Raw genomic sequence first — 20,797 nt, 5'->3', positions numbered from 1 at the left:
TGGCAGGGAAAACTGGGTCTTCATGACTCCAGGGTCAATGCAGAATTCCGTGGGCCCAACAGGACTGCGGGGCTCCTGGGGACTGCTGGAAGAGATAGGAAAACGTGGGGGAGAGACAGGAGTGGGGCCTCGGACTGTCACCAGTCTTTCATCCTACATGAGATTGTTGACTGGAGCTCTCTTTGGTAATCCACTTGTGGTCCCAACTTTTCCCTGTCAACCACAGTCTCTGTCCGTCATTTCCCACAATACTGGCACAAGTCCCCACTCCAGCTGTCCTAGAGGTTGTTTTTGTTTCGCGTCATGCTGACCTTAAGGTCACGGGACTGTAGAAGACAAATGTTGCGGGCTGTTCCTTAGGATGTTTTGACTGGTAACTATTATTTCCTGCATAAGGAAGAATGGTCCAGAGCTCTGAAACTCCCACCTGTGCCACAATCATTATTTTTTTAAAGATGTATTTTTAGCTTACGTGTATTAGTGTTTTGCCTGCCAGTGTTGAGCTGTAAGTGCACACCTGAGTCCCTGATGCCTGTGGCTGCCAGAAGAGGGGTTCTGGGATCCCCTACAACTGGAGTTACAGAAGGTTTTGAGCAGCCATGTGGGTGCTGGGAACTGAACTCTGGATCCACTGCAGGAGCAGCAAGTGTTCTTATGGCTTAGACATCTTTCCGGGAATATATTTTAAATTTTAACGGCTTCGCCATCTTTCCAGGCCTGTATTTTAAATTTTAATACAGTTACCTATTTAGTTGTGTGGAAAATAGTTTTCATGTGGTAGTGATGTTTACCCTCGACGTGCAGCAGTTGGAGGTGTATTTGACAGTGTATACGAAGCCTGTGCTTGCTGTGGCAGTGACTCTGCTCTCCTGTGTTTTAGGGTGAGCCACTTTAAAACTCTAGACTTTAAAGCCAACTGTGGTGGCACATGTCTTTAATGCCAGCACTCAGGAGAGAGGTATAGCTCTGCGAGGTCTACAGTAGAGTGCTCCAGGTCAGGCAGTACTATGTAGAGAGACCCTGACTCAAAAAACAAAACCAACCACCAAAAAACCCTATAGCAGCTGTTAAAAAGAGCCTTTTTCTGAACCATCTGTCTTCAAGGTACATAATAAGCTGAATAATAGCCTCTTAAATAGTTAGGTCCTGGGCTGGAGAGATGGCTCAGAGGTTAAGAGCACTGGCTGTTCTCCCAAAGGTCCTGAGTTCAATTCCTGGTGACCACATGGTGGCTCATACATGAGATCTGCTCCTCTTCTGACATTCAGGCAGAATACTGCATACATAATAAATAAATATTTTTTAAAAATTAGGTCCTAGCCGGGCGTGGTGGCGCACGCCTTTAGTCCCAGCACTCGGGAGGCAGAGGTAGGCGGATCGCTGTGAGTTCGAGGCCAGCCTGGTCTACAAAGTGAGTCCAGGACGGCCAAGGCTACACAGAGAGACCCTGTCTCGAAAAACCAAAAAAATAAAAAAATAAAAAATAAAAAATAAAAAAATAAAATTAGGTCCTAATCTCTGGAGCCTGTGAATGTTATAAGGGGGAAAAGTCTTTGCATATGTGATTTAAACCAAAGATTTATTATTACTTTTTAGATTTATTTTTTTGTGTACGAGTGTTTTGCTTGCATGTATGTATGTATACCATGTTAGTGTCTGATTTTCACAGAGGTCAGAAAAGGACGTCAGATCCCCTGAAACTGTAGTTACTAATGCACCATCATGTGGGTGTTAGGAACCAAACCCAGGTCCTCTGAGAGAGCAAGGAGTAATCTTAACTATGGAGCCATCTCTCTGGCCTCAAAGTCCAAGACCTGGAAAGGGAGGGACTATCATGAATTATCTGTTTGTCCTAAAGCAGAAGGAGGTGGGGAAGGCGGTAAGACAGAGACTGGAGTGATGTGGCCGTGAGTCAGGGAATGGTGGGGACCAGTGTAGATGAGAAATGGGCTCCAGGAGACCAGGGCCTGCTCATAACTTGCTTTCAAGCTCTTGGAGACTGATCCTGAACAATTGCCTCCAGAAAGATGTCTGTTGTTTCAAGCTGCTATGCTTGTGGTAATTACCACAGCCACTGTAGACACCGGATACAGAAGACAGTGCTCCTGAGGCTCACAGAACCTGCATGAATGAACACTTTAAAACTACAGCTGAGGTAGCAGTGGGTGTAGTAATGGAGTCCCTGCATATTTTCTTGAATTCTATAGATCTTGAGAGTGAATAGGGAATTCTGTATGAAAGATGGTGGTGCATAATGAGGTAATCTGCCATTTAATCCAATTTTTAAGGCTTCTATTTTTTAATTGACATGTCATTGTTTATTTTTGCTAAATCCAGCTACCTCCCACCCATAATCCCAAATACTTGCTAATGTTCTTCATCTGGGCCAAATCCTCCATCCACGCCGGCCATGTGCTTCTCCTCCACCTCACCCACGGCGGCTTTCCTTCTTCTCTCCTCGGGTCTCTCTTCCCCAGATTCTCTCTGGCTCCCCCAGCACCCACATGGCAGCTCACACTGTTTGTAACTCTCAGATCTGACACCCTCACACAGACATACTTTCAGGCAAAACATCAATACATGTAAAATAAAAAAATTACTTAAATATAGTACTCGCATATGAAATTATCAAAAATGTAAAAAATTGAAATGTTAAAGATTAGCATAAGCATACTTCTTAGCCATTATTAGAATTCTATCAGGTGTCTATTACAGAAGATGCCTGGGTGTCCAAGGTCAAAGTGGGAGGAATATCACAACCTGGCTAAGAGTAGTCCTCCAGGCAAGAGGGACAGAGATGGTTTGTTGTTCCTAGGCCTCTGGAAAAGTACTCTTCAAGTTGAACTGATCCACTTCTGGGACCCAGGCAGCTATTTCCCACTCCCACTCTTTGGTCATCCTGAAACTGCCTTTTGAGATATAATTTACATACCAATAATTTTCAACAAATCACAGAGTTGTGTATTCAGCCACACGGTTCAGTTTTAGGACATGTTCCTCACCCAAGAAAGAGTCCTCATGCCCATCTGTGGTTGGCCCCTGGGCAGCCCAGCACCGCACCAGCCCTACACTAGGCGTCGCTGTTTGAGCTTTGCTCAACCTTAGGGTTAGGTCGGGATCAGATCCCTACGCTGTGCACTCTAAGTGCCTCCTACCCAGCCTCAAACCCACTCTGAAAACTCTGCATACAGCTGCTGAAGGAGCATAGGCCCAATCACAGCAAGTCCCAAAGCCCTCCAAGGAGGCCGTGAACCTCAACCCTGCTGGCGTCACCAACTGCTTCTCAGGGCAGTCCAGAAGGAGGCAGAGAGGAAGTCCCCTGTGAGCATGTGTGCAGGAGTGGCCGTGAGCAGACCTCTCATCCCATGGTCACACTGAAACCCCATTAGTCTTTTCCTCTCTGTCAGTGGGTGCTGTGGTCTTCTCACTTTTGTATATGGTATTTTAAGAAACATCATTCAAATCGACCACCACCTCAGAAAGGCTGTCCCTCGCTAACCTACTCTAGCTAATGTAGCCCTAATCCACCTCCTGATGTGCTGCTATTCGGCACTGTTTTCCCCATTTTAGCTGGCCAGTCTCCAAAGTCATATATTTTTAACTGAAAATTTAAAAATTATGCTTTTGGTTTTCACTAGTATCTCTTTCCCATCACTATAAATTCACAAGCTAGAACCTTCATTGGTCTTGATCTAAGACAGCTCTATCCTTGCTTAGCATTGATAGAAACGGTGTTTACATGAAATATCCAAATGCCATCAATAAAAGTTGTTATCAAATGCTTGCTCTATGCCAGTCTTTGTGCAAAATATTTTATGTGCAGTAATTGCTTACTTGAAGCTTATCAGTTTTGATACGAAAAGAGAGGATAAATTATATTTGTGTTCCAAATACATTTGCTCAATTAAATAATTGAGTCAAAGACATTTCCTTTCTCTTATTAGTACATCAGTTTTCAAGGTCATGGACTCTGTGTACATTAACCAGACATATGGTAGCGAAGCTCTTTCTCGACACCTTCTAAGCCAAAATATAAGAGTCTTTGCTAGGAAAGCAAGGAAGGATGCAAAAACAAAACCTTGGAGAGTACAGTGTGTCGGGCTGCACTAGAGCCCTAGAGGGACTTGCACTAGAGCCCTAGAGGGACTTGCACTAGAGCCCTAGAGGGACTTGCACTAGAGCCCTAGAGGGACTTGCACTAGAGCCCTAGAGGGACTTGCACTAGAGCCCTAGAGGGGCTTGCACTAGAGCAGTGTTGGGTGGGGCAGGGGCTGTTAGTCCCGATGGTGAAGGACTTTACCCTCTAGGCTTGGAGCAAGATTGGAACAGTGACACCACTTTTAAGGGAAACAAGAAATACCTTTTAAGGCATTTTTATAGTGGATCTGGCGAGTTCATGAGAGCATTAAAAACATCAATAGAATTAAAGTTAGATTGCTCATTCAAGGAGTCTTGTCCAATGACTTACCACATCTAAGATGTCTTTACTGATCTCTGCTGTGTGACAGACTCAGCAAAACACAATGAAGTTCATAGCAGCCATAGCTAAGAACACTAAAAAGCACTTAAAAACTGTTTAGGGAACAATTTTAGAGCAAAATTAGGATAACATAGATTTAATGTGCCAGGCTGGGTGACATGCACCTTTAATCCTCCAGCACTTTGCAGGACAGAAGCTGGTGGATAAATGTGAGTTCGAGGGCAGCCTGGTGTACAAAGTGAATCCAGGACAGCCAAGGCTACTCAGAGAAACCCTATCTTAAAACAAACAAACAAACCCATATGTAACTACAAAGATTTATGAAGAGATAAGCACAATGAAATGCATTATAATTTATGCAAAATGACTTGCTGAAAGCTCGTCTATCTTTTGCATTTGTCTCTAACTAAAATCAGCCACGAGAAATGTCTTTTTGTGGGTTTTCCATAGGAAATCATGGATGTTGCGATTTCAGAGATGTACTAGTCTGACACTTGGCCCAGGCCAGGGCATCCCGTAGCCATGGCAATCTCCTCAGCTTGAACACGGTCGAGAAGGCCATCACATGTACACTGGCACTGGTTGGCAGGAAGCCCACAACTCACACAGCGTAGGAGAGAAATGACTGCACAGAGTTGTCCCCTGACCTCCACACACATGCTGTGCTACACAAACACACAAGTAATAATAAAAAACCTTTTCTTGTTATATACAAATATTTCAAAACCATAAATGAGAAAAATGTGTAAATTAAACTTTTGGGGAACAGAAAATTTTAGTTAATGAAATATATTAATTAATAAGCAAATTTCACTTTCAGGTATTAATAGAAGTAACTGAAAATAAGAATATCCAGAAATTAAGGTACTGTTACTTTACTAGTTATCACTGACAGTTTTGAACATACACAATTGATGTCTGAGTTTCTTGTGTCTCTGTGTAATTTATCTTGGAGATGTGAAGCCACAGAGCTCTGCGTCTGAAGCAACAAGAGTTTGCAGACTGTTCAGGGGGCTCTGCTCTTACAGACACATCTCACGGACGTGAGAAGGGCTTGGTAGCTAAGGCTCAGAACAGCTCCTGCTTCTGCTGCTGAGAGAAAGTCTGAAGAGTTCCGCGCTCTCCTCATTTGGTGTGGGTGGGAGCTGAAGCTCGGAGGCAGGAGAAGTCAGACTTGTTCTCTAGGAGTTACGGGACAGTAGAGCGAAGCCTCCTCATTCTTGGTCATGTACTGTTTTGTTATTTTATTTTATTTTGGGGTTTTGGTTTTTCAAGACAAAGTTTCTCTGTGTAGCCTTGGCGGTCCTATACTTGCTTTGTAGACCAGGTAGGACTCAAACTCACAAAGATCTGCCTCTCCCCACCCCCTACTCCCCAAGTGCTAGGATTACAGGAGTGTGCCAATGCTCCTGGATGGTTATATACTATTCAGCATTAGCTTGCTTGCTTGTTTTTTAAAAAAGATTTGTCTATTTATTATTATGCATACAGTGCTCTGCCTGCATGTACACCTACAGGCCAGAAGAGGGCATCAGATCACATTATAGATGTCTGTGAGCCACCATGTGGTTGCTGGGAATTGAACTCAGGTCTTCTGGAAGAGCAGCCAGTGCTCTTAACCTCTGAGCCATCCCTCCAGCCCCAGTATTAGCTTGCTAATACTGAATGATATTGGCTGGTATGTAGTGATGGCGTGTGATCTAAACAGCCAACTCCTGTACTGGTTAGGACAGCCCTGTGTTCACACTTAGTTAAACCAGGCCAACTCCGTTTTCTCTTATGTTCATGTACTTATATAAAGCTTGTATCTTCTTTCTGAGTAAATAGAAAGATAAAGCCATTTATTCTGAGGCAGTGAGTTGCTAAAATTAAACAGATACTTCCTAATTCATGTTGTGACTACTGTTTTAGGTAGCACTGTATGCATGTATTGGAGGCAGGTCCTCTGTATAGGAGGGCACACACATGAGTTCCTTACTTAAGCCTTGCTCTTATGAAGTATGCACACTACCTCCGTATCTTAGTCTTAGAGATGCCAAGTGTTGTTCTCAAGGTTACAGAGTAATGCTTCACAGACACAGGGCTTGAACCTGGGTGACAGTATCCAGAAAAACAAGTGTGACTGAGAATAAAATGCAGTTCTTAATTAATTAAGCATCTGGCAGTAAGTGCTAGGCAATGTTACCCTCTTTATACTTTCAGTGTGGTTTTAGGGGAGTATACACTGACCCTATGAAATCCCCAGTTCCAAGCTTCTATGGAAGATAGAGTGGTCTACCATTGTAATTGTGAGTCACTGCCTGGGACTCTGAATAGACCTACATTTATGTAACATTGCCAACCAAAATAGGACTTAAACTGTAAATTACGTTGCCACGGAGATATTCTATTGCAGTCAGGTCCACCTCAATGAGAATGCTAAGGAAAGAAGTCAAGATGGAGACTGTTCACCCTGGAAGGGAGCTGCAGCCTTTTGGAGTTCAGGGAGGAGGAATGAGGAGGCACCACTAAGCACTTCAGCTCAGCTGCACAGAAGCTACAAACACCCCAAAGTCCTTTGTATGTGGGGTGCGATGCCCAAGGCTGTTCTGCAGCACTCCAACCATGACTGCCTTTGTCAGGTTTAAGGCTCTTTTCAGTGTGAACATATGTGTGATTTTAAACGGTGCAGAAGTGTTTGCAGCAGACCCTGGGCGTACCTTAGCAAGGCCAGGCTGCCCCGCTGCAGTTCACTTAGACGTGAAGTGGACACCTGTGGTTCAGGGCAGGCAGCTCAGTGACAGAGGGCTAGCCTTATGTGCGCCATGCCCTGGGATTGATCCCCGGTGCCCCAAAATAAATAAATAATAAATGGAACCATAGCACAAATTTCTGGGAGAAAAGACTTGTAAGTTTATATTATTATGATCCTTAAATTATCCAATGGCAGCGCTCAACAAGTTTATGATTTCCTGAAGAAAAATCCTTTAATTCCAGAAATTCTTAATAATCTTACAAACTTGTGCCTAAAAATTGAGCATTTCAGTTCCAATATAAGTGTCACAGAGTGGAGGAACACAGAATCTCTGATCATAGTCAGGATATGGTCTTTCTAAAATAGGGCAAGCTGAATTGCAGGTTTATTTGTTTGGTTTTTGTTTTGTTTTGTTTTTATTATAGAAGTGCCAAACATCTTTACAAAGAAATGGCTACTGTTGTTTAAGTAAAAATGCCTCAACCCTACATTGTTGTCTATACTCTGGGTTTAATCCAGAACCTTGTGCTTGCCTGGCAGGCAGACTACTGGCTGAGTTAGCCCTCTACATCCTTTCTTACTGTGGGGAGTGGGGGTGTGTGTATGCAGGAGGGGGGATGACATGTGACCACATCTGTGAGTGTTAATGTAGTTCACAGAAATCATTACTTTCCAGAAAATGGCTATGTCCATTATGGCACAAGTGCTGCTCAGTACACGGCCTGGAGCCTGTCTTCCATGTACCCTGCTGCACACCCACTGCAGTGCTGGCCACAGGGCTAGCAAGCACCAGGCCATATGCTGCTAGCCTTCGGAGAATTGTGTATGGGCCAGTTTGCAGTTCCTTCAGTGGACAGTGCCGTCCGTCTCCTCAAACTTAGCATCACGCCTGCTGTTTAGTTGAAACTGTCATCTGCTGGTCAAGTTACTGTACTGTCTGAAATCACTAGGTGTCTCATATTTGCTGTTTACTTGGCATCTATCTTTACTTTTATTTTTATTATGAAGGTGTATTCATATACTTGGTGGAGAATGTTCACTTTGGAGTTCATGGAATAACTTTCTTTGGCATCACACTTGTTGTTTGGTGGAGGAGACTTGGCCAGTGGAAAAGATGTTTTGCACATTATGCGTTCTGTCTGGAGATAATGTGCTTTGGTTCCTTCTGGTCACTTCAGAACAGGACTTCTGGGCTGCATGCGCCCTCTTTCCGTGTAGCTTTTACAGTAATGGTGGAGTAGGGCTGGGAGGTGTAGAGAAAAGGTTAAAAGTCTTCAGTTCTGTTCCTACTGGGTCCTTAATATCCCAACTCCCATCCCCTCTTCCCTTTAGCAAATTATCTCTAGGGAGAGCCACCTCTTTTGAAATATAATTCTCCTCACACTGCTTCTCCGAGCTGCTGGCCCACACTGGGGTCAGTCTGGGCTCAGGGTTTAGGGTTCTGTTTTTCACTCTCTAGGATGCGTTAGCTGCGCCCAGGTCTCTGCTGATCTCTGCTCCTTTTGAGTCTTTCCGTTTGCATCTCCCATTTCTCCACAACAGTGGTTCACAGCGGAATGGTGGGACCGGCCTTGGGAGGGAAAACTCTTCTATCTAGATATTTGAAGGTAGTCTGTGTGTAGGATACAGTAATGTGGAATAAATATAGTTCTGTTGATTTTCCATCTTGATTTTATGCTTGTTTGAGTAAAAATAAGGAGAAATTTGGAATTAGGCCACCATCATTATTTTCCAAACTTAGAATCACCTTCTTGATCAACTATAAACTATAAACATTATTTAATACCAAATATGTTTTTCAGCTTTTATTAATGAGATCTAATTTGCTGATTTGAGATCTTTGTTAGGGAGGTAAGTCCTATTATTTAGCAATATACTTTTATAAGATTGAAAGAACAACTGCCCCTCAACCAGAACATAACTAAAATATTAAATATGTTTTGTTTGTTTGTCTTTTGAGACAGGGTTTCTGTGTAGCCCTGCATGTCCTGCAACACACCTTGTAGCCCAGGCTGGTCTTGAACTCAGATCTGCCTGCCTCTGCCTCCCAAGTGCTGGGATTAAAGGCCTGTACCACTGTGCCAGGCTTACAGTATTAATATTTAAATTTTAGTTTACCTTTAATAACCCTTTGGGAGCTGGTTATGGTGACCTACAACTTTAGTTCCAACACCATAGGAAGCAGAATTAGGCAGCTTTTTGTGATTCAAGGCCAGCCTGTTGTACATAGTGAGTTCTAAGACAGCCAAGGATACCTAGTTTTGTCTGGGTGATCCTACCCCTTTGGTCTTAAAATCAAGTTTTATAATAAAATTTGACTTGTAGATAAGTTTTATGTAGCAATAAGGTATTTTTGTGTACACAGCTATTTTTCTTGAGGAAAATTTCAAAAGCATTAACAAAGTCAGCCCTGTTCCCCTCTGAACTTTTTCAATAACTACTATGGGACTTTCACAGACCCACCAAAGGTTTAAATAATGACACTGAGACGTCTATGTAGCCCACCTTCCTGGTCTGTGTCCCAGCCACGTGGCTAGCTCCTTACCTCACTCTAGACCCTGGTCTGAGACTGTCCCCTCCTTGTCCCCTCCTGTGTCCTTGTCCATTTTCCCGATTCTACTTGCGTCTCTTTGTGCCACTCTCCCAGCTGGGAAGTTCGGCCTTCATACTTCCTGGCTCAGCTATTGGCTGTCAGCTCTTCATTACAACCAACCAGCAGTGAGACAACAGCTGACACATGTTTTAGAGTAACTGAGCAGGTGTGGAAGGATGAGGATTTACAAACAAAACCAGTTATGGGCACAGGAGTGACAGTGCCAAACTCATGCCAGTACTTAGCACTCAGCCCAGTACAGAACTAATAATGGAAAATACAGTGACATACCTTCACACAGTGTGAATGAAAGTCACCCCAACAGCCGGGCGTGGTGGCAGTCGCTTTTAATACCAGCACTTGGGAGACAGAGGCAGGTGAATTTTTGTGAGTTCGAGGCCAGCTTGGTCTACAAAGTGAGTCCAGGACAGCCAAGGCTACACAGAGAAACCCTGTTTCGAAAAAAAAAAAAAAAAAAAAGGTCACCCCAACAAATAAGATTGTAATAAAGATTGAATACTTTTATCTTTCATAGATAAGAACTGAACAATCCAAACAGGGAAGCACTCATATTTCAAGATCACTAAGAAGAGGCAGAAAATAGTTAATATGGAATCAAAAGCTTGTGAATCAAATAATGAAGATATTTTACCAAGTGGCATCACATCCAATGGAGGTATGCACCCTTTCTAAAACAAAATGGTGGGAAGTTAGAACTAAACAATCTTCATAGGAACCATCTCGGCTCCTAGTTTTTACTAAGCTTTGGTTTCACCGCAAGACACAGGACTTAGTTGTGAACGTCTGCTGTGCTGTTTATAATTCCAGTTTGGAGCAGGAGATTGCCTAGCTTTTTAACTGAGCATGTCTGAGTTTAGCATGTTTCTATTATCTCTTTTGTCTGAAACTTGTTTCTGTGCTAAGGTTCTTCAACCTCAGCATCATCTCCTGTCTCCCTGATACCTTCCCTTCCTCTAGAGTTTCTTGTCTGTGTCAGCTGAGGTCAGCTCGTCTCTCCTCCTTAGGTTAGCAATATTCTTCTTCATACCCACCTCGTGGTGGCCCATCGAGATCCTAGGGGCACAGCTCTAAAGTTTTGGTTTATTTATTTTCCTAAGATTTACCTGTGAGTGTTTTGCCTGTAGGCATGTTTGGGTTCCACATGTGTGCTCGGTGCCCTCTGAGGTTGGAAGAGGGCATCAGATCCCCTGGATCAGGAGTTACAGATGGCTTTGTGCTACCATTTGTTCCTGGGAAACAAGCCTGGGTCCTCTGTAAGATCCACAAGAGCCATCCCTCCAGCCCCATCTTGTGGACACGTCTTATCAGCAAGTATTGGACTTTTTTTTTTTTTTTTTTTTTTTTTTTGAGACAAGGTTTCTCTGTGTACCCCTGGCTGTCCTGGACTTGCTTCATGGACCAGGCTGGCCTCAAACTCACAGAGATCCTCCTGCTTCTGCCTCCTGAGTGCTGGGATTACAGCCATGCACCACTGCACCCGGCTCAAGTGTTGAGCTTCCGTAGCCATTCCCTTCCATCAGCCCTCTCCTATAAGTGCTGGGAGCTCCTACTTTCCTGTCTAATGAGAGCAGTGGCTCTCAGCCACGATCAGTGTCAACGCCACCACACCCCAGCTTTTCAGTTAAACATTTAAATGGCTTAGATTCACACTTGGAAATTCTGATTTAGTAGGACCAGAGTGGGGTTTAGGCACAAATATATATATATATATATATATATATATATATATATATATATATATATATATTATGTTTCCCAAGTGATCCTGATACAGTACAAAGCTTGACAAGAGCGGTTACAGATCCTGCCCTCATCCCTAAGTCACCACTGTGTCTGCATGTTCAGGCAGCCGCTTGCCAGCTCCCTTCCCTCTATTATTTTGCATCTCATAGAAACCCAAATACTTATCAGTCTAGCTGATATCTCCATTTTTGTGCTGGTCTGCTGGAAGATTTTTGCTCTGAATCTCCCACCAGTCTGCCACTTATAGTTATGGTCTCCTACCTCAGCGGGGTCCTGCTGCCACTGAGAAATATTTCTGGTAACCAGGTTTCATCCCAGTTTTAAAACTATACGGTACTATGGGAGATCCAAGCTCCTTGGCATGACTCCAAAGTCCCTCATGGTCTCTATTTTCACCCTTCTGACAGCAGCTTTTCTCTTGCCCAGAACGTCCCAGGTATCTCTCAACCCCACGAGCCTTTAATGTGCTTTTACTCTTGAGTGTCTCTGTCCTTCCTGTCCTCCAGAGTAGGTGTCACTCATACACACGTCAAAGATCTCCCGCCCCAGGGTCACGTGTTTGCTTTCCTCCCCAGCCTGGTCCTCCTCTGCATCTGGCGCGTGCCTTTCTCAGTGCTGGTATATGTATGCTCACTTGCTTGGTTTTCCCGTGGGGTCTTGTGCTCCTTCAAGGTTTGTTAAAGGAACTCCCTACAGTAATGCTTGCCACAAAGTTGTTTTATGAATAATTAATGAATTCTCTAATGTTTAGGTTCTTCAAGCCCGTTTTTAATGTCATCTGTCCGTGGTACAACAATTGAAAACATATCTTCAACTGGAACGTTAACACAAATTCCTTTTTTCCCTAAATATGAAGTGGAACTTGATTCTCACAGAAAAGTCATCCCTTACCCTGGAAAAGAGCATATTGAGCGTGTTTTGGAAGAATATTCACATCAAGTTAAAGATTTGCAGAGAAGACTAAATGAAGTGAGTTGCATTTTCTGGCACCTGGCACCATTAGGCCAAGGAGGCATGTTGCCTTGAAACACAACTTAACCCTCACCCCCCAGAAGGAAGCATTAGTCATGGGCCTGTCAGCTAAACCTGCTAATTTGATTACTCCTTTATATTGGACTAATACATTTACTTCCCATTGTTTGTCTTGGTTTCATGATAGAATTTTAGTAAAATTTGAATGCCTCAAAATGTTATAATTAATGATATTCATCTGCTATTAATAATTCCTTGAGGCCTGCTATCCTCCTATTATGACACTTGGCTTCTCTTTGCAAACAATGGTAGAAAGTAGGGTTTTAGATATATGTACATACAAAATGGTAACTAGGATTTAGAAGTGTTGGCTAAGCCTTCCAGTGGACCTCATGCCGCAGCTGACTGTGTATTGAGTTCTAGTAGTCAACCCTCCCACCCCAGGCTTCTTCCCACCGCATCCAAGTTAACGTAGATTTCCATGCCTCTCCGGGTGACTGCTGGAGGGCTCTTACTGTTTGTCGGGGCTCAGTTCAAGCATTCCCTTCTCCGAAGCCTTTCCTCTAGACAGCACTGAGGGAGTTCTCGGGGCAAGTACTGTTTGTACATCTCACCGTGTCCATGTCATTCTGCCTAATCTGACTAGAAGTAAACTTTAGGAGATGATCCTACTATTTTAGCAAATGTGAAAAATTATGTGCCATTACATCGTATACATGGTGTACAAAGATAAATAAGCCAAGGCTCTCAAAGGAGGTGAGCTCATCATGTAAACAAGTAGTGGTGAGAGCTAGTGATAAATACACCAGTAAGCCGTATAGAGACAGAGGAAGCACAGCAGACTAGTAGAGAAAAGGGACAGTAATTGGCTGGCAAGATGGTTCCCTGCGTAGAGGTGCTAATGCACAAGCCTCACAACCTGAGGTCAGTTCCTGCATCCTACAGGGTGTCAGGAGAGAACAGACGCCAAGGAGTTGTTCTTTTACATAGAGAGAGACATGGAGTCAGAGACAGACAGACAGGGAGTCAGAGAGAGAGAGAGAGAGAGACAGACAGACAGACAGACAGGGAGTCAGAGACACACAGAGAGAGAGAGAGAGACAGACAGACAGACAGACAGAGACAGAGACAGAGTGAGAGAGACAGGGAGTTAGAGACAGAGAGACAAACAGAGAAAGACAGACAGAAATAGTGGAAGAGAGACAGAGACAGTCAGAGACAATTAGAGACTAAGAGAAAAAGAAAGAAGAGGGACAGAGGAAGAGACACAAAGAGACAGAGATAGAGGAAGAGAGGCGCCTTAGTTTATTTTCTGTGTCGAACTTATTTCCTATTATCTCTTGGTAGAGAGTGTCACACTTAGCTGGTTCCCAGAAAAATCAGTAATACTAGCACTGTTTGGCCACTACTAACATTTATCAAACAGTGCTAGTTGTATCTTATGTAACAGAAATGTGTTAGGTACCAGATATATAAAGATGGGGAAGACATGGTCCTCTCCATGTAGTTTTGTGTTTGAAATATTTAAAGTAGAAGAAAATATCATAGGTGTGCTACAGGTGGGATAAACGGTGATGCTAAAGCCACTTGATACCTAACATTCCTTTCCTAACTTGACTTTGCAGCATTTGGCACAGCACTGTCTCTGGCCCTCTGACAGTACTGGGCGCCAGCCTAGGGCACATGAGGCAAGGACTCCACTATTGCTACTGCTGCTGCGGCTTTCCCCTTGCCTTTATCAGAGCCCTTCCTCTTCACCGCTTCTCTTCCCCTCTCCCTTCCTCTTCACCCGCTTCTCTTCCCCTCTCCCTTCCTCTTCACACTCTTCTCTTCCCCTCTCCTTTCCTCTTCACCCGCTTCTCTTCCCCTCTCCCTTCCTCTTCACCTGCTTCTCTTCCCCTCTCCCTTCTTCTTCTTGCCCTCTCTTCTTTATTCGTCTTCCTTAAACAATGTCTCATTGTGTAGCCCAGGCTAGCCTTATACTTGGACTGCCCCTGCCTTAGCCTCTTAAGATTTGGGAATTTAGGTGGGCACCATTGTGGCCAGGTTTCGCATCCTATTCTTTGTCTGAGGTTTGGTTTTGTTGTTGTTGTTGTTGTTGTTTGTTTTTGAAACAGGATTTATCTGTGTAATCCTAGCTGTCCTGGAAATCACTCCATAGATCAGGCTGGCCTTGAACTCACAGATATCTGCCGTCCTCTGCCTCCTGGTGGCTGGGATTAAAGGCATGCATCTCCACCACCCAGCATCCTGTTCTCCCCCGCCCCCCCCAGACAGGGTTCTCTGTGTAGCCTTGGCTCTCCTGGACTCACATTGTAGACTAGGCTGGCCTCGAACTCACAGGGATCCACCTGCCTCTGCCTCCAGAGTGCTGGGATTAAAGGTGTGCGCCACCACGCCCAGCCAACTTTTCTTTATACATAATTTTTACCAGTTTTTCAATTTTAAGGGACAGAACATATCCCATTTTTGCTTTGTTTCAGAAAATGGACTCCCCCCCCCCCCCAAAAAAAAAAGTCAGGGAAAGTTAATGATGTCTTGTACTTATCTAGGTGAAAAATGACTCACTGGGCTCTGAACTGAAGTGTGTGGGGTGCTGCGTATTAACAATAAGCTAATAACATAACCCTTGGGAAATTATTGTCTACAGGATCTGTATTTTGATGGTTTAATATATATGTATAGATTAATTTGTTTGAGTTTTTTTTTTCAGAGCAATGAATTACATGAGAAACAAAAGTTTTATTTAAGACAGTCAGTCATTGATTTGCAAACAAAACTTCAAGAAATGCAAATGGAGAGAGATGCCATGGCTGACATCAGGTTGGGGTTTGTTACTGGAATTCCCTCTCCTCTTCATCCTCCTCCTCCTCCACCTCCTCCTCCTCCAGCAGTGCTAGAGCCTGACTCCAGGGTCTGGGTATGGTAGGCAAGTGCCCACCAGTGCCTACCCAGAAACATTCATAGTTCAGAAACTATTTATGGTTTTATTCTTCACGCTGGTGCAATCCCATATATTTGTAATCTCAGCCCTTGGGTGGCTGACATAGGAAGACTGCTTGTGAGTTCAAGGCCAGTCTGGGATCTGTAGTAAAATTCTGTATAAAAAAAGTGGGTTTTTTTTTTTTGTTTGTTTTTCACGCCTTGTAGTGAAATTGAGTGAAAATGAGTTTTATCAATGTTATTTCTTTTCTTTTATTTGTTTCATAGACGAAGGGAGAGTCAGTCCCAGGAGGATTTAAGAAATCAGCTTCAAAATACAGTTCATGAGCTTGAAGCTGCCAAGTGCCTTAAGGAGGATATGTTGAAAGACAGCAATTCACAGATAGAGCAGCTACGAAAACTGATGCTTAGTCATGAAGGCGTGCTTCAAGAAATCCGATCAATCTTAGTTGACTTTGAAGAAGCCTCAGGCAAGAAAATCTGTGAACACGACAGCATGACTACCATGCACTTCCGCAGCCTGGGCTCAGCTATTAGTAAAATCCTAAGAGAATTAGACACAGAGATCTCTTATCTTAAAGGGAGGATATTTCCAGTAAGTGGTGAGAACCCTACCTTATATTACAATGCATTGAGAGATAGCTTGTAAAGTCCTTAGAAACAGCCAAGCCGTCATGTTTGTTCTCTGAGATGCCGCCCAGTGTTCTCTTGTGCCAGGACACTAGGCGTCTCAGCTGTACAGCCTGATGTGACGGCAGCATGGCGGGTGCTGTAAGACACGGGCATAGAGGCTCTTTTAGCATTACTTCTATTTATATCTCAAGAGCAATCTTTTCATAGAAACTCTGCATTTTTAAAGTTTTACAACTATCAACACCTAAATGTATATCTCTCTTTCAAAACCAGGTAGAGGATCAGCTTGAAACACTGAAATCTGAATCACAGAACAAAATAGAACTATTGCTTCAACAACATCAGGATCGGTAGGTGTCTGACCAAGGCACTGACAAAAAAATCACAACTGTGAAACTGTATTCCAGTTGTAGTCTCTCAGCTGCAGTTCCAGAGATAGAAGCTCTGAGATGACAACAAAAAATTCCCTTATTGACATGCAACAAACGTAGGCTAACCTTCTCCTGACGCCTGCTGAAGCTGTAAGGAAGGTTTACTCAAGAAGAGCACTGTACGGTTTGCTACAGCACAAGATAATAAGCTCACCCCAACACCTAAGGACCAGTAGAGATTTTTAACCAAGGAAGAAGGGGGGGGGGCAGGGAGGGGGCGGTCGTTGGTTAGTGCGGTGTGACTCACAGAGGCTTGAAGAGTCTTACTAAAGGTAGGCCATGGATATAGATTTTTAAGCTCAGGGATAAGCAACTTGATTAGTTGTCAGCATTTAATCAGATTGTAAAAATGAGAATATTTTTATGGCGTTGGCCTGGGTCAAAGACCCAAGGTCAAGGCCTAAGTAGGAGAGCGTGAATTGACCTAAGAGTGACCTGTCACTTGCCTACTGATTAGCAAAATGAAGTCGTTGTTTGTTTTTTCACTGTTGCCCAGGCTGCCCTTGAATTCCTGTGTTCCAGTGACCTCTCCTCTTCACCTTCTCAAGGACAGGACCCGAAGACCCACCCCCAGGCCTTGCAGGGTTTTCCTAGTTTATTGCCACTTAAACTCAGATTCAGGATTCTGAAAACCTCATTGGTTTTAAGTAAAGGACTCTAGAGTGTACCGAGTTAGCTTTGCTGGGCATGGCATTGCACGCCTTTAGTCCTAGCCCTCAGGAGTCAGAGGCAGGTGGATATCTGTGACTTTGAGGCTATCCTGGTCTGCAAAGCAAATTCTAGGGCAAACAGAGCTACATAATAAGAGAGACACTGTCTCAAAAAGAAACAATTTTTAAAAGGGGGTGGGGAATAATGTTTACAAAACCAGGCGTGCTGCTTCCTGTCTGTAATCCCAGCATTTAGAAGGCAGAAGCAGGAAGATTGCCTGCAAACTTAAGGCCAGGCAGGACTACATAACTGAAGTCTGTCTCAATAAACAAACAGATGAAAGAGTGTGCATAAAACCAAAACAAAATACTAAGTTAGAAGGTATTGAAAAGCATTGAATAGCCTGTCATTAACAGTCATTACATCCTTTCTATAGGATTGAACAGTTGATAAGTGAACACGAAGTGGAAATAACAGGACTTACGGAGAAAGCCAGCAGTGCTCGAAGCCAAGCCAACAGCATCCAAAGTCAACTGGAAATCATTCAGTATGTGTGTACTAGTAATTTGAAATTGATGTCATTTATTGTCACTTAAAAGTTTTTTTTTTTTTCTTTTGAGACAGGGTTTCTTTGTGTGGTCTTGGCTGTCATGGACTCTCTTTGTAGGCTGGCCTTGAACTCACAGTGATCTGCCTGTCTCTGCTTTCCTGAGTGGGATTAAAGGCGTGCACTACCATGCCTGGCTTAAAAACTATTATTTAAGCTGGAGAATTGGCTCGGCGGTTAAGAGCATTTGTTGCTGTTGAAGAGGACTTGGGTTCGAGTCCTAGCCCCACCTGGCAGCTCATTACTGTTATCTGTGACTAGTTCCTGCAAGGGGCGGGGTCCCCTGCAGGCCTTATGCCTGGCAGGGAAGCAAGCCAAGTGAGGGACGAAAGAAACTCGGTTCAGCCTAACTTAGGTAGCCAGTGCTGGGCCAAACTTCTAGTCTGACACCAGTTGGTTTATTTTAGCCATATTTAAGCACAGCATAATTTTGGAAAGATTAACTCAGTTCTATGAGTATAGCAGAGCTTAAATATGTTTACATGAGCTGGGTGTGGTGGCGCATGCCTTTAATCCCAGCACTCAGAGGCAGGTGGATCGCTGTGAGTTCGAGGCCAGCCTGGTCTACAAAGCGAGTCTAGTACAGCCAAGGCTGCACAGAGAAACCCTGTCTCAAAAAACCAAAAAGTGGAAAAAAATGTGTTTCCACTGACATTCTTTACAAAGTACATCTGACTTTTTTTTTTTTTAAACAAAGACGGGAACTTCTGGCTCAGATATAGTGTCCAAGATTTACAGTCTAGGGAGCTTGACTGAGGTAAACATAATGCCTGTGGGTGTCAGGATTGGCCTGGCCGTAATATAGCATAGAACTCACTTAGGCTATTGTAAAGTACAAGTGACATCACTCATAAGGATGGGTTTTATGGCCTAGAAGCAATGATCAAGATAGAGGGGAAAGGGTCTAGAATAATCAAAACACAGAGTCTGAGGCATACCTGTGGAGCCTGGCTCTATAGGTACCAAAGGATCACTATGTTGTAAAGTGCTTTCTTTCCCAGCATCCCAGGAGGACAGCTAAGCATCCTCTTTCTTGTGAGAGACAAGCCTGCATGCTTAGCTTTTCCCGGCTTCTTCAGAGCTGATCTGTGCACAAGTTCCAGGGCATCCAGCGCCCTCTTCTGACCACTGTGGGCACAAGGCATGCTCATGGTGCACACACACAACACACATGCTGGCAAAACTAATACATGTACAATAATTTAAAAACTATTATTTGGACTATATGCTGTCCTAATGTTTGTGAAATTACTTAGTAATTGATTCTATACAAAAGTGATAAAACTTTTCTAACACTGGAACAAAAAAGGCAATAGCAATACTTCTTGTGTGTGTCACCATGTACAAATATTATTGCAAGTATTTGGGCTCCTGAGATTTGCTGAATTGTTCATATTTCACATGATAGGACAAAGACAATATGCCACACATATATTTTGTAAATTTGTATATTAAAACACATGTATATCTATATGTAATTATGCATGTATATATGAACACAGATATGCAAAGGCACATATGTTCATGCATATGCATATGAAATTTTATAATTTGAACAGATGTGTAAGACTATATGCATAGACTTTTTTACTTTCAAAGATTTATTGTGTTTGTATGAGTGTGTGTATACCTATGTGTGCAGATGGAGGCGCCTGTGTGCATCTGGGGACCAGAAAAGGGCGTCAGGTTCCTTGGAGCTGTAGTTTTCCCTATGTCCACATGCTAATAGGTGCTGGGATCTTTGCTTGGTTCCTGTGATTGCATAACAAACACTCATAATCACTGAGCCATCTCTCTCTTCTCTCTCCTCCAGTGCTGATATTTTTAATCATATGCGGAAGTAGAGAATAGTGTAATGAACACACACACACACACACACACACACACACACACCAGCTTTGGCAAGTAACTTTTTTTATTAATCTAAAACTGTTTTGGGTGCTAAGAATTGAGCAAAATTTTGCATATAGCACACACACATGCCTTGTACCTTGGCACTTTGTACCCATCCCTGAGCTGAAACTTGGCAGAAGCAAGTTTGCACAATGAAAGACAGTTGCTCTAAAGACGCCATATAAATAATTCTTGGGAGTATGTAGGAGATGTGAGGGGCCCTTGCGGTTTTACAGCATTCTTAGTTTGCCGTTTGCTTTTATGCCTTTCAACCCTTCTTAGAGAACAAGCAAGGAACCAAAACTCCATGTACATGCGCCAGCTCAGTGACTTGGAGTCTACTGTCTCTCAGCTGCGCTCTGAGCTGAGGGAAGCCAAGAGGATGTATGAAGATAAGGTAAGTTTAGATGCCACTCCCAAGGACTGTTTTACATACTGAATCAATAATGTATTTTTAATAATTTGTTTAAAAGTGAAGAATCAAAATAATTTTAATTAAAAGAATATTTTAAAAATCAGTGCAAGTTGGTGTACAAACATGATAGATAGTTATCTATATAAGTTATAAACTTATTTAAATTGTCTGTTCAAATTCATTACAAAAATGAGATATATTTTTCAAGTAAATGTGTAAATAATGAATGAGTAGCCGAGGCTGTAGCTCGGTGGAGGACGCTTGTCTAGCACGCCTGAAGCTCCAGGTCAAACCCACACCACAAAATAAATAAAGAGGACGTTAAAGAATAGGACGACGCTGGGTTTTTTGTTTTTTGTTTTATTTTTGTTTTTTCAAGACAGGGTTTCTCTGTGTAGCCTTGGCTGTCCTAGACTTACTTTAGACCAGGCTGGCCTCGAACCCACAGCGATCCACCTGCCTCTGTTTCCTGAGTGCTGGAGTTAAAGACGTGCACCGCCACACCTGGCGCTGAATAAGGCTTGGCTTTAGGCAGAAGTCAGTACCAGGTGGTCTCTATCTAATGCCAGTGTTTTGGGGACCTTCTTCATCTCTTTTACTTCTAATCACTTTTGTAGTTAGAAAACTAAAATTTGGTACTATTTCAATTTTTTTTTCTTTTTCTAGCAAGAAAGAATTTAT

The 20,797-nt window shown here is 43.1% G+C and overlaps 1 protein-coding gene across 14 annotated transcripts in view; it reads left to right on the top strand.

Moving 5' to 3' along the window:
* CCDC158 (coiled-coil domain containing 158) overlaps positions 1-20,797 on the top strand; it is a 71,187-nt gene that overhangs the window by 847 nt on the left and 49,543 nt on the right. For 11 of the 14 annotated variants that reach the window (XM_084759910.1, XM_084759911.1, XM_084759918.1 and 8 more), the window contains exons 2-9: positions 5,301-5,344; positions 10,343-10,483; positions 12,323-12,540; positions 15,257-15,366; positions 15,754-16,081; positions 16,393-16,469; positions 17,638-17,748; positions 19,984-20,098. In XM_084759910.1, the coding sequence (XP_084616036.1) occupies positions 10,417-10,483; positions 12,323-12,540; positions 15,257-15,366; positions 15,754-16,081; positions 16,393-16,469; positions 17,638-17,748; positions 19,984-20,098 (1,026 nt within the window). In that variant the 5' untranslated portion in view covers positions 5,301-5,344; positions 10,343-10,416. The remainder of the gene's footprint in view (positions 1-5,300; positions 5,345-10,342; positions 10,484-12,322; positions 12,541-15,256; positions 15,367-15,753; positions 16,082-16,392; positions 16,470-17,637; positions 17,749-19,983; positions 20,099-20,797) is intronic. The other 3 variants (XM_084759916.1, XM_084759914.1, XM_084759909.1) reach the window with 2 other exon arrangements.

Source organism: Acomys minous (assembly GCF_964271855.1).
Source record: "Acomys minous genome assembly, chromosome: 15".
NCBI lineage: Eukaryota > Metazoa > Chordata > Mammalia > Rodentia > Muridae > Acomys > Acomys minous.
The sequence above is the reverse complement of the archived record's forward strand: the minus strand, read 5'-3'. Positions and strand labels throughout refer to the sequence as shown.